Consider the following 14,555-nt stretch of genomic DNA (forward strand, 5'->3'; position numbering starts at 1 on the left):
GAACTGTGAGTCTTTAAAAGTCCCTGCGTCTAACTGCTCTTTTGAGCCGCAGACTTCAAGCTGGCAACACAAAAGCACTGCATGTTCGTAATAACCTGGTGACCTGAAGAAGAACAAGACTGGGCTTGCCCTGGAGTCCTGCAAAGTCCAATCTCAGGTGCACATGGCAGGACTTGAGGAGGCCAGGCTGCCTGCCTTGTGCAAAAAACATACCCTGGCTACTAGACCCCAAACTGCACATGTTGGGATTGTTCTCCTCAGTAATTGTGTGCCATACCTGCCAGCCTCAGCTAGGTGTGTACTGCTTCCTCTGTGTTCTCTCCAAACTGTGACTTAGCATTTATAGTATGACCACTTTTATTTACCCACTTTGTGCTTCACCAAGACATAGCTTGTAAAACTTCACCCACCTACTACAGGTCAAGTTCTCACAGTTTTGGTGGTACCTGAAGCTGACACCTTCACACAGCAGACAAAGTAAAATAAATGCCTGTGAATATGTCCAAGAAAGTTCAGATCCAGACATGTACATGCATTTACATTTGGAAATCATGCTTATTACAGTAAAGAAATTATGAAAATTTGTAATATTTAATTCTAATGTGATTTCCAACAGATTTCTTTTCATACCATTTGCACACGGTCAGCTTTTAACTAAAACCATAATTATCAAAGAAGTAAGAAGCACTAGAACAACGATTTAAAACACATACAAAGGTATAAGCAGCTAAAGACACCAGGATGTTTAATGCCTCCGTTGTCATAATGTGCATTTCTAAAGCACCCTTCACAGCCCCAAAGTGGTGGACTCTCAGCAACATGGAACACAGAAGGAAATTTCTGAGCTCAAGCATTTCCAAATGTTCCTTTGGATGGACTGTAAATGGCATGATTCACCTCCCCCAGACTGTCCCCTAGCAACGATTACAGCCATCAACAAAGCTCCACCATTCATCTGCTGTCTGAAGTGTAAGTTGCTGAGGGATGCGAATAACAGAATTTACAGGGTTAGAATACAAGAGTTAAACTCATGGTAATCAGGAAAGGGCTTTTTCGCCTTCTTTGCTTGGTACTGTTGTTAAGCAGCTTTCTTGTAAATATGACTCTACTGTTCATCAACCAACTTCTCAGCTCTGAAGCAAGTTTACTTTAAATAGACTCTGGAGCTGTAAACAACGGGGTGCCAGGAAAAACAGAAGGTGGCCAGAAGATAGCTTTGCTCCTCGCAATATCCGATTCTGAAATGCTGGTTTTGATATTGTTCATTTTGTTTGGACAAAGGAGGTAAAGAAACTGTGTTAGAGAAATCTGAATGAAAATAAAGAGAAACAAAACTACATGTGCTACCCAAACACAAACAAAAACCCAGAAGTATTTGCTTATGTGCCTTACATCAATCTGAATGCGGGGGGGGATGCTGGTGATTTACAGAGTCTCTGTGCCTGGTATCTGAAAGAAAACATTCAGAGAGAAACTCCCAGAAAACCTAGCACTAACCTTTGACATAGGGCGGGATGTTCATTCAGTGCTGAAATTTAAGCCATCTGTGTAGGCTCCTGACGAGATGAGCATAATACAGAGTATAAAATACAAGGAGAGAGGATTTGGGCAGAATATCTCATAAACGTCCGAGTCCATAGAAAATAGATACAGAGTCAAATACACGAAGCAACAATAAAGTTAACACTGAGCAAATACATGGAGAGAAGATGACAGGGCAGCAGTGGTTTATGGCTCTTTGCACGAACTTGAAAGCAAGAGCGGAGTACTCACATCCCAGGCAAACACAGGAACGATGGTGTAACCTCCTTGACTTGAACCCTTCAGAGAAGCAACAAGTGCCACAGCAGCAGAGGAATGCTCATGAACCTGAAAGAAAAGAGAACAAATTCATTTAAGTTAGAGTCATAAGCTAAAGAGATGTGAGAAACAAAAGCTGGTTGTGGTGATCCAAAGCGGTGACCTCGCATACAGGAGTGTGGGAACTGCGTGCCCAGCAAATTGGGAAAGATGTCATCTGAAGCAGCAGCAGGGAGGGGAAGGTGTCATGTAGGTTTGAAAGGCACGATGGGGCCTGGTCTGTTGAGAAGGTGATTACTGAGGAGGCAAGGACCAAAATAATTGCATAAAGGCTTAAGGACCTATGGCATGAGCCCGTATCTTGGGTTCTCATCAAGGCACAGAACATAACCGAGGCAGATGGTTGCCAGGTGTGTTCCCCAGTTTCTCTCCCTTTGGCAGGAGGTAAAAGAAGAACTACACCAGCAGCATTAACTGGGTATCATGAGATGAGCAGAAGAACCAATAGGACCACACCAGGGACTGTTACTGGCCCCTCTGAAGGGAAAAAGGGAAGTACAGAAAGAACTAAAATGTATCAAATGAAACATCTTTTGATTATGTTAAAGATTTAATACTGATGATTTGAAAACATTTTCAGATTGTCAGTATCAATTCCTATCAATCATCACTAGCAAATATCCTTATAAAAACAGAATGTGATTTTGAAGATCCAACGCTTTAGGGAATTGTTCATTCTTCAGACTGCTGTTTTGGTGTTTTAGTTATACAAGAGTGTGTCTATATTGATGACATCGGGAGCTAGATAACAATAACAGGCAAGCACAACCAAAGATTTTATAAGTGGCTTTGGAAAGTACTTAGGCTGGCTAGAGTTTAAGAAAAGCGTAAATTCACATGCAAGGAAAACACTCCAAGGTGGAGAAGTTAACAAAGCCTTGGCAGGGAGGTAGATTTTAAAGCCCCAGGTAGGGCTGGGGTGCCACCACCTCAGATACCTACCAAGAGGAGAGCCATTCCCTGGAACAGTGAACAACGTGGGGAATGGGGAAATTTGTGTCTGTACTACCTGCTCAAAGAGCACCCCAAATTCACTTCTGTGTGCAAGAGTCAGACAGATGTGGGAAGAATTTTCAGAATTTGAGGAACTAATAAAGACTCCAGTTTTGAGGGGTTGTGACAGAAGGCACGAAACTAAGGTTGAGCAGTGATAACCCAAAAGAAGGGGTTAGAGATAACTGTTTTACAAGAATATGGTAAAAATTGGTGATCAGTGGTTTATGTATCACATGCGCTGACTTAACATGCTGAAACACAGAAGGTGGCTTTGATTCTAGTTGAATTACGCAACAGTTTGATCTTAGAGAAGGTCAATGTGAACAGAAATTGACTTTAAATCACATGGGCTTGGCCCGGTCTCTTAGAAGTGAGATTTTTTTTCAGTTACAGATGCTTGAGAGAATTGTTATTTGCATTGTAACACTGGTGTTTCACATATGCTGTAGTGTTTGTATACTCACTGTAGAACATACAAGGACTCTGGTGGCGTTTCTGTTCAAAAGCCATTCTCTTCCTTGGCTATACATGCCTCCTGTCTGTACGTGTTGTAGTGATTGTATTCACTACACTGTACACACTGTTGTATCTGATCTACATCAGCCATCTAGCCATACTTTGCTAATATTTTACCAAGGCCGGTAGGATACTGCAAGCTGCCAGACACGTTTTGATACTAGCAGCACCCTAAGACTGCCATAGTGTGTTATCACTGCAGTAGAGGAAGCCTTGATGCTCAGTGGGAAAGGTCTGTCAACCAACCAGTTATTAAGAGGTGGCCTATGTTGTGATATGGTAGACTACCTTTCAGACATCTGGAGGTGGAAGATTTATTTCCACTTTGAGGTGAAGTTCAAAAATAACTAAAAGCTGTGCTCCGTTGTTGGTTTTAGTCAGCAGTTACTTCTTCAACATGAATTGCAGTTTCCAGCTTTCCTGGCTCATCTGCAAAGTCCCGACTGATGGCAGCAAAGGAGGTCACTTCTGTTTCAAGGGAATTGTGGAGGGGAGACAGGGGTCCACGAGGAGGAAACTAGCTTTTTTTTTCAGGATAAGATGATCTAACTCAACACCATTTTCAAACGTGTACAAGTAGAAGCAGCTTGGAAATGCAGGTTTGTTAAAGTTTCTCCCAAATGTTCATTGTTGTTAGCACAGACTTTTGTTGCTAGCACAGACTCCCATAAATTGGTTCATCAGGAGCTGCTTCCAGTTACCTCAATGTCCTTAGTCACAACACTGATGGAATCCTGCTGAATGGCAAGATTAACAGACTGCACATCCCCGACCATAGCTTCCTTCGGGGCTCCTTGACCATTCAACACCGGTTCAGCGACAGAGCGACGGTATAGGTGTGCCGTCTCTGGCCTCACCAGGAGGATGGAAGACTGTACTGAACTCTCCAACCCAACAGCACACAGCTGCCACCTGAACACCACAGCTGTCAAAAGGCCACTCAACATCAGCAGGTTTAAAATAAGCCTTACTGAGGTAAGTGCACTTTAAAATCAAATTTCCAAGATTTCAGCCACTAAAGTGTACATCTGAAACACAAAAGACTAGCCTCGTCTGAAAACTCATGAGCACAATGTAAGGGCTCCAGTATGCATGTACTTCCAGAAGCAATGCTAACAAACAATACACGTGATTACTCTGAGGGTGGTGAGGCACTGGCACAGGTTGCCCGGAGAAACTGTGGATGCCCTTCTTGGAAGTGTTCGAGGCCAGGTTGGACAGGGCTTTGAGCAACCTGGTCTAGTGGAAGGTGACACTGCCGATGGCGGGGGGGGTGGAACTAGGTAATCTTTAAAGGTCCCTTCCAACCCAAACCATTCTGTGATTCTATGAGCGCTTTTAGGTGGGCAGCCCCCATACAGTATCTTTACACATGTAATTTAAAGTTGCTTACAAGTGGAGTATCAAAAACAACATTATTCAGCCCAAGTCATCCCCAGTCTGTATTACAGATGCATGGTTTGTGAGCATAATTACACCTTATACCATATAATTTCCAGGTCTCAACCTAAACCATAGTTGTTCACATGGAGCTATTTCAGAGAAGTTCTGAAACAGACATCTTACATCTCCAGGAGATGCAACAGTGTGCCACAAGGCTACTGGCACAGGTCTGAAATCGCTGTAAATCAGCAGCGATTTCAATCATTTTCTAGTAGCATTCTACCTTTTTTTAATTATCCACTGGCTTGTATATTTACATTGTTCATAAATACAATTGGCATACAGAAGACTCTATCTCGCCCCTCCATTTTTTAATTGCCTTTCTTTCCAGCAGTCTGCAGGGTTTCATTTCAGCTTTGAATAGTTTTATTAATTTTAATTTATATAAAAAACCCGCAAGACTTACATGCTCCAATGAATGTGATTGCAACTGGAGTAATATTAAATCAAGATACAAGCTGGCCAAATAGCCAGACACCTGTGAAAATACAGTAAGATATGACTCCCTCACATGGCAGACTTTAAATTGTGGCTATGGTTGAAGGCAGGCATTACAAATCCTTCCCAGGTGGTTCTGCTGGAGCTGCAGCATGCCCACATGCCCTGTCTCCTTTCTGGACTGAACTATAAGCTGTGTATATACCTTATTTTCTTCTGGACTCCAAAAAGAGAAAGCAGTAGGAACAGGTGAAGAACACACACATGGACAACTTACCTTCAGTTGCTGGTAACTTCTCTTTGAATGCTTCCCTGGTTACACTGCAGGTGAGCCCACGCAGTAACCCATCTGGTCTCCTACTTTCACAGCTTGCCTAGAACAGGTCTGGATATCCTCAAGGCAGGAGGAGAACTGCAGTACTACTCCAGTACAGGCAGCACTGCTCCAGGATGCCTCTGCAGCTCTAAAACGGTTGATAAAGGTAAGGCTGGCCTTCTGTGGCCGCTCTACAGATGCCAGGAAACACAACTTAGCAAGGCAACCAGTGTAACTTGTGCTGGGTTGAAAGGTAACTAAATCCCTAATGGAGCCACAGCAGCACTATGAGAACAGACTCGGTTACCCAATTAAACAGTTTCTGAAATTTGCAGAGATGTGAAAACACAGCCCAAACCAATCTGAGCAGTTTCATCCTTGGTATGTTAGGAGGACTGGGCCCACTTGATTCCATGAGAACATGACGTCTCCCCTGGGTGAACTACGAGAGACGGATGAACAGCCTGACCTTGTTTACCAAGTAGGTATATTAAAGACAGGTACTTTTTAGAGACAACTTCTTGTCAGATACACCAGCTTTCACATCCTTCTGCCTTCATGACACAGCAGATCGGTTTTTCGGTGATGTGCACTGTTACCTGAATGCAGCCGCCCTCTGCGTACAGTGGAAGAAAATCCGGAAATATTCCAGATTACCTGGAATCACTTTCACTAGTGCAAAGGTGTGCTTCCTTGGGGGACCAGGTACGCTACGTACTTTGGTCTGGTGTCCCCAGCGAACCTAGGCTCAAAGCTGGGAAGTGTACATCAGAGTAACCAGCATCACGCCTTTCAACCACTGAAGGAATACAGGGGCCTGTACTGAGGACTCAAGCACTCTGTAGCCTGCCTGTACAATACTTAAGGGTTTACCCTGTAAACCATACTTAACGATACAGTTAAAATGCAATTAAGATGACTGAGCCATGGTTAATACAATATACATGCAGCTCTTTAACAGTATTAAAACTAAGAACAAAAAACCCCCTATCAGCCACACTGTTTCATAACATAATTTTTTCCTGCTCTTAACTCATACCCATTTTTTTTTTTTATATCCATCACTTCTCACAATCCCACTATTTCCTTTTTTTCCTGAAATATATTTCAAGATATCCATGAATACAAAAGTGCAAGTCACTGGGCAAGGGCATACCCACCACTGTCCCCAAGTCACCTGCTTCCAGACTACTTCCAACTTCCATGAATACATCATCTAAGTGTAGACATGTCCTGTCAGACCACAAGTATTAGGTAATTGGGAAGACAACTATCGAATTGCAAGTCAGACAGCATTGAAGATGTGCAGCTTAGCATTTTATCTGTCCTCCAGAGCTTCAAAAAAACATAAAAAGTTCAAAATACTCCTACTTCCACTACTATTTTGACCAAACCCAGTAACTTAAGGGTAGTTTCTTCTGTTAAATGTAATGCTTCAAGTACTGGAAGTCCAAAATCCGAGATTCCTAGTATTTGAAAGTTTAGAAGACTGCAGCATCACACACAAGATCAAGCACTGAATAGGTGAAGGAATGCAAAAAAAAAATTAAGAAAAAACATTCCACCAACTCAAAAGAATAACTTCCTGAGATATAGCCTGGAGGACATGAAGACGACTATATGGATCAATTCTGACAGCTTTATGTTCAAGTAAAGTTTCACACATTGTGAAGGACTTAAATTCAGGCTAATTAACAAAACCTGCAAAATTACAGATTTCCTTGTCGCGATGTCTGCTCTGACACCAAATTTGCAAACACCAGGTTTCAGACAGGTTGTTAAGACAGCACGGGGACTCTCATCTTGTAACGACCAAGTGCTCAACTCTTGCCCTCTCTGTAAAAGTCACTGCTGAGAACTGCCCCGTCACAGACATTTCAAACACACTGTAAAAACTCAACCTTGGAAAGTGATTTCAAATGAACTTTTTGAGGAAAAGATGGCTAATTATTTTTCCCTAATGCACACTCTTATTTAAATCTGAAATTACTAATATGTATTAATAAAGTCAAAGCACAAAGCTTTGACTTTTGTAGTTAGCACAGAATCTGCCACACAACGCACAACTTTCAGAAACAAAGTGCTAATCTACACTTGGGTGTGATCCCGTATGATCCAGCCTCAGATTTTCATTTCTCTTATTTCTTGTATGTCATACATTAATGTGTAACATCAGGATTGTTGCAACACTGGTGCTTTGAACGTCCACAAGGAAATCAACTCTAAAGGGGAAAGAATGTAGTCACTGAGTTAGACCCAAAGTTTAATTGCTGTTTTTCAATTGAGTAAATTTCAAAAGATGGTATCCTTGTAAAGAGTTTATTATACAACCATCTTTGATTCACTAAAACTGGTATTCCAAAGGGAATCAGAGGTTTTAAAAAAAATACCACTAATGCCATTTTCCTTCAGCTTTAATTATTTCTTTTTTATTTTTGTCAGTCAAATGAGTCAATATATCGGTATTCCTAAATCATCCATCTTGCATTTTGATGAGTTAGTCTACCATCACTGTTCTGAGTTATGAAATTTCAAAGTCTCTTTGGAATACTAATTTCATATTTATAGGTTTCAATTTTTTATTCCATCCTATTTCCCTGAATTTTTTCTCAACAGCTGCTGATGTAAAATTTAATATAAAATATTTAGTCACAAAATAGTATTGCTTTTATGCACATTGTGGCAAGATTATTTTTTTTTCCAATAAAAACTATACCATCTTCCATAAAATCCTAAACATATTAAGAACTGTGATGCAGAACAAAATTACACAGGGTGAAACAGGTACCAGCACAACAGTGAGATTATATTACATCAAAAAATTTTAATGGTCCCAAATATATACTCAACAACTAAGCATACACTCAGGGGGGCAAAAAAAAAATTATGACACAAAAGTGACCACATCTAGAATTCCACTCAATCTTTAATCAAGAAGGGACAAACAAATCCCCCACCTCCAAAAAAAATTCTGCAGTTTAAAGGGCAAAGGGAACAGATTTAAAAAAAAAGAGGAAACTTTATATTCAGCCCTCCCCCGTACTGGTTTTTAAAACCTGTTGTAGCTTGACTAAAATGTTCAGAATGTATGATTTCAAAGGCAGGTCTCTTTTATACAAAGAAACTGCTGGCATTCTTAACTAGTGAAGAATTATGGCAAAACGCGCCTTTTCTTCAGAAGTCTCATACGTGGTCCAAGAAAGCATATTCTGATTGTAGCAACTGACCAGCCAATCCAGAGTTCCACTAACAAAACTCCTGCCCTGTTGGCTTTTTTTGTTTTTGTTGGTTTTTTTGTTAGTTTTTTTTTGTTTTCCATTTCCTTCCCTGAGAAAAGGGCAACATGTGGTCCAAGCTGGAGAGCTCAAAGGCATAAGTCTTTCCCGTAAACGAAGTATTTCCCCTTCTTCTGCTGCTTTGAATTGGCACTTGATTGGCAGAAATCCATTTGTAATGGTTGATCTGTGTCACACAGAGTAATTCACAAAAGATTGCTGCTTTGCTGTGGGTTTGTTTTGTTTTTGGAAAAATACCCTTCCTCCAACTGGTAATGTTCTTCAGCAGTTGCCATTATGATGACTCAAGCTTTGCTTTCTTTGACAATGGTAAAGTTTCCTCTTTATCTTCATCTTCATCATCCTCTTCATCATCATCAGGATAATCTACAAGCCCAACGAGGCCTCCCTACAAAGACAAACACTATTACTATAATCAAGAAAACGTTTTCACATTGATACTTCACATATGTATAGGAAAATTCTGTTTGCACAGAATATCACCATAAGCATACAGATTCATGAAGTTTTGAACAAAATGAAGCAGAACAAAAATAAATCCTTCAGTATGAATGAAAATGAGATTGCCTGAAAAATGTTTAAATGAATAAACCTCAAATGGGGTTTCATCTATCCAACTGGATAGAAATATTTCCAGTTGAAATTTAAGAAAATCCAAAAATCTACTTAGTTTCTCTAAGTGTCACTGCAGCTCTATCTGTAAAGATGTAAATTTTTTTTAACGAGCACAGCTGACTGCAGCAATGAGCCATCTGGAAGTACTTCAGAAACAGAGTATCCTTCAATTTGAATTTTTGAATTGCGATACTTTTAGAACACAGTCTGTCTTCAAAAAAGCTAGTTTTAATGTGTAGTAACTTCAAGATTTTTTTTTGTATAATTGAATGAAGTGTACAAGTTACAAAATTTAAACAACTTGGCAGCTGAAAATGAAAGCATATATAGTAATATTAAAAACTCTCTTGTGTTGCAAATAACCACAAATTTTAAGATTAGGCAGCTCTGGACCCATGAAGAAGCAGCATGAACTTCTAAAACTTCCTCTACCTACAGTACACAGCAACTTCTGAAGCTTAACCAGCATTTGACTACAGTGGCAGCTACTGGTACTTCACTCAAAGATTGTATTACTTATTCAGGTGTCTAATGATAGACATCCAAAACAGAAAATTTCAGCCAACTGTATACCATAATACAACTCCATAAATAATTACACACATTCTGTATAGTCACATACAACGTAACACTGAGTATACTACACATAAAATAACAAGATCAGATATTTAATGAAAAACCCAATTTCAACACTGTTTTTTTCCCCACACTGTTAGTTTGCGACTGTGGTACATTTATAAACTGTACATTTTACTGAAAGGAGGTGGCTTATGCCTGAATCCTTGAATGGTTTTTCAGTGCACTGCATATTCAGCGTAGCCTGAACATTTTTCTTTTGCCACCACAACTTGAAATTTTGGAGCCAATGCTGTACGCAATATGCTCCACACGTAAAGACTCCATTTCAGATTCAAGGAATTATACTGTCTGGGAGAGAACAAGCCTCCAGCAGCCCGGAATAGACTGAACTAAATTCCAAGCCAATTCTATCCCTTTTAAAAAGTGCTTGACTAACTACCATATTTTTTTCATAAATGAAATAGATCTGCTTCCCCTTCCTCTGCGGGAGGATTCAGAGGAAGTGTCACTTAGTTCTGCCATCAGCCAAACTCTTCTCCTTCAGGTGTTTTCAACAGAAGATAATCCAAACACAAACTCTTAAGCCACATTTGGCTATAAGAAAAGAAAAAATCTGAAATCCCATTTGCCTCTAGTAGAAGTCACGTGAACAAGCAGTATGGTGGCATTAAAAAATAAGGATGAATCAGAGTTATTCCAAGGCTACCTGAGAACTGAGATACACACCTGACCTTTCTGAAATGGAAACACTTGTTACGAAAGTAAATTCTTATCCAAAAAGTAAATTCTTATCCAAACTCCGCTGTACCAACACTACTTTATCTGCCCCCCAGTGCTGAGAAAACACCAGTCACTCTACTTCCCTGACTTGGTTCGAAAAGAGGTTTAGCCAAAAATCTGTTCAAACCCAGCAGCATCCTAAAATGTATTTTAAAATCCTGGGTTTGGATATTCACTGCAAGTTATCCTGACTCTTTTAAACAGGCTTTCTTCTTCTACCTCAGTATGTTCCAACCCAAAACTATATGTTATTTCAAAAAGTAAAAAAGTCATGCTAGGGTATTAAAAACTGTTTACATTTTGGCATACAGCAACTACCCCTCCAGAATACAACTTATTTCTTTCACATGTACCAGTTACATCATTCTAAAAAATACTAAAAATGGTAACAGCAGAAATTCTCAGTGAGGGTGGTGGGACATCATGGAGTCTGGCAAAATTTGGCAATGTTTCCAAAATATTTCTATATTACTACCTGGCAAATATCCCTGGGTAAATTAACAAAAGCAAAGTGTTGGCTGCATTTCACAGTAAAGATCACTACAAACAGCAGCTAGTTGTATGCTTCATAGGTTCAGAGTTTGGGCACTGAAAAAGCTTTTATTTCTTCTTTTTATGCACGTCAGATCTCCTTAAAAATGCTCAAGGCCAGACAAAAAAGTACACGCAAACCAGAGAGTCCACTACTGCTCAGCATGTCAGAATTCACACAAACTCGAGAGAGATGCTAAAGCATATACCTAGTCTGAAACAATGAAGTCAATCTATGTGCATTCAAAATTACCTTCGTTGTAATAGCTGCCATCTGAGATGTGCTTTTAGAAACTGACCCTGGAGACCCAGGGGACCCTGGGGATCCAGGAGACCCTGGGGATCCAGGCAGATTACTTGCAGATGACTGGCTGGTAACGTTAGATTTTGTACCACTGGAAAAGGAAAGCTTGAAACTTGGGCTCTGACGACCTGAAAGGTTAGTTTTCAGAAGAACTTCCTTTTCTTCGCTCTCTTTTACTGGAGAGAAAAGAACACACACACAAAAAAGCAAAAGTAAAGCAGTGTTACTGAGCAAAACATTCAATTACAAATCCCTTTACTGCATGGGAAAAGGCTTAATACTTCATGTACGAATTGGTAAAGTGAGTCATCATTGACTTTTTTTTTTTATACTACTACTATACCACCTACCAGCTGTTGTCACTGGCCAAGAATGAACACTTTTATTCTACCAATGACACCACCTGAACATTCACATTGAAAATTTTGCATTATAAACCTGAATAAAACACAGAAAAACCTGACTATCACCTAAGATTATCATGCAAATAAATACATGCAAATCATTCTTTGCAGTAGGACTAAAGAATACAAGTTATGGCTTCTGCATAAGCCATATGGCATTCTTCTCATCACTTACATTTTTTTCTTTCCATGAATTTACTGATAGGGTCCATAATATCTTCATCATTTTTAGTTTTGTCAGAAGGGGGCACCACTGCCTCTCCATCTTCCATATCGTCTTCATCAGTATTAAACCACATTTCCTCCTCATCCTCCAGGGTTCTTGCATCCCTTCTGTATCTATGGTTTCTCAGAATGGAGCGCATGCTGCAGAACAGTATGTTTTAAAACTTTTGAGTCAAAACCCAACTCATATTAATAATAAAACTTCCACTCGACATTTACAGAGACAGCTTACAGATACAAATATTGTAGAGCAATAAAAATGGCATCAAATCATTCTATAATGTGAATCTTTGTATTTTCAATGCAAATACCATTAAAACCTGTTCTTTATAAATAATCAAATAAAGTACAACTCTGCTAATAGCACATTCAGACTACTCTATCTGTGCAAAATCCTGTCGCTTACAAACCGCACTTTTTAAAATTAATTTTAATGTCACTGCTCTGTTGCACTCAGGCTTGATTTAACAGTTTGCATCGGTAAATAAAAAACTGTAAAACAAGCAGTTTGGAAACTATAGACTTTTCTTCTGAAAATAATTTATAACTTGTCAGTATTTGGAGTTCAATGTGTTAAGGACAAAAAAAACCCCACAACAACCAACCGAAAATTTATCTTAAATATGACTCCAGTTTAAAATAGATATATTACAGAGTCTTGGATACAAGATGCCACTTGTCCCTCCCCATCTGATCTATGGTAAGCACTGCTCTATCTCAGCTCCACCTTCCTTTTCTTGTTTCTCACAGAAATAGTGTTACGGCCTTGGAGGAGAGGGACAGTGATGTGCACCCCGAAGAACGGGGGGGGGAGAAGTGGAAGAGAGGTTGAGAACACTCTTTCCTTGGCTAGATGTTGATTCTAACAGCCAATTTCCAACAAAAGCGTGAAACTCTGGACAAATTGTCTGCAGCACGTCTTCAAAATTTACTGGCCACAATGTAAGCCTGAAATGCAATGTTTTTTCATAAAGTCTCTGCTACTGGAATCAAAATGTTAATAATACCATCTAGACTTGTTCTATTTAGAGAAAAGGTCTTGCATTGCTGACTGCAGGAAAAAGCCAGAAGGGAAAAATTAAGAAATTACAAAGTATTAAATAAGAACGTTAAATGTACTTTTAAATATAAATCTAATTCTGAATAATTTGCTTACCAATACCATTATCTGGATCTATACATACTGCATGATTTTACACTGCATTTAAATTCAAGTTCTGCTAATGGGGCAAAACTGTTAAGCAGCACTCTTCTTAATCCTTTCATGGCCCATGTCAATGAAATTTTTGGCCTCCTTCCTTACTGAACTATTCTTTCTTGAAATGCATAAAGAGATTCTTGTTATTTTTGCAATTTATTATTTCTGGCTTGTCACTTAAGAAATTACATGGACTGTGACAGGGCTTGTGCAGCCACTACATAAAATGCAAGAGGGAGGTAAAACTGGGCTAGCTGAGCTACAATCCTCTTGAGGCTGTAATTTTCTGTTGGATTAACTCATGCGGCACAACTACACAATCACTTAGCTCAACTTAAGTCACGAACAGACTGATGTTTCACTTCCTATACTGAATGGAAATTACTGAAGGAAACAGCTGAGTGTTCTTTCCAACACAGGCATTAACGTAAGAATCAAGGGCTTGAATTTCACAGAATCACAGAATGGTAGGGGTTGGAAGGGACCTCTGTGGGTCATCTAGTCCAACCCCCCTGCCAGACCAGGGTCACCTACAGCAGGCTGCACAGGACCTTGTCCAGAAGGGTCTTGAATATCTCCAGAGAAGGAGACTCCACAACCTCCCTGGGCAGCCTGGGACAGGGCTCCGTCACCCTTAGAGGGAAGAAGTTCTTCCTCACGTTCAGACGGAACTTCCTGTGCCTCAGTTTGTGCCCATTGCCCCTTGTCCTGTCACTGGGCACCACTGGAAATAGTCTGGCCCCATCCTCCTGACACCCACCCTTCAGATATTTGTAGGCATTTATAAGGTCCCCTCGCAGCCTTCTCTTCTTCAGGCTGAACAAGCCCAGCTCCCTCAGCCTCTCCTCGTAGGAGAGATGCTCCAGTCCCCTCACCATCCTCGTAGCCCTCCGCTGGACTCTCTCCAGTAGCTCTTCATCTTTCTTGAACTGGGGAGCCCAGAACTGGACACAGTACTCCAGATGGGGCCTCACTAGGGCAGTGTAGAGGGGGAGGAGAACCTCCCTCGTCCTGCTGGCCACACTCTTCTTGATGCACCCCAGGATCCCATTGG

The 14,555-nt window shown here is 40.3% G+C and overlaps 1 protein-coding gene across 4 annotated transcripts in view; it reads right to left on the reverse strand.

The window, feature by feature from the left end:
• Nucleotides 1–8,373: 8,373 nt before the first annotated feature.
• Nucleotides 8,374–14,555, reverse strand: part of PPP4R3A (protein phosphatase 4 regulatory subunit 3A) — a 47,419-nt gene continuing 41,237 nt past the window's right edge. For all 4 annotated transcript variants that reach the window (XM_075426181.1, XM_009936795.2, XM_075426180.1 and 1 more), the window contains 3 exons: nt 12,254–12,444; nt 11,624–11,850; nt 8,374–9,253 (listed from right to left, as the gene is read on the reverse strand). In XM_075426181.1, coding sequence (XP_075282296.1) covers nt 9,140–9,253; nt 11,624–11,850; nt 12,254–12,444 — 532 coding nt within the window. In that variant the 3' untranslated portion in view covers nt 8,374–9,139. The remainder of the gene's footprint in view (nt 9,254–11,623; nt 11,851–12,253; nt 12,445–14,555) is intronic.

Source organism: Opisthocomus hoazin, chromosome 7 (assembly GCF_030867145.1).
Source record: "Opisthocomus hoazin isolate bOpiHoa1 chromosome 7, bOpiHoa1.hap1, whole genome shotgun sequence".
NCBI lineage: Eukaryota > Metazoa > Chordata > Aves > Opisthocomiformes > Opisthocomidae > Opisthocomus > Opisthocomus hoazin.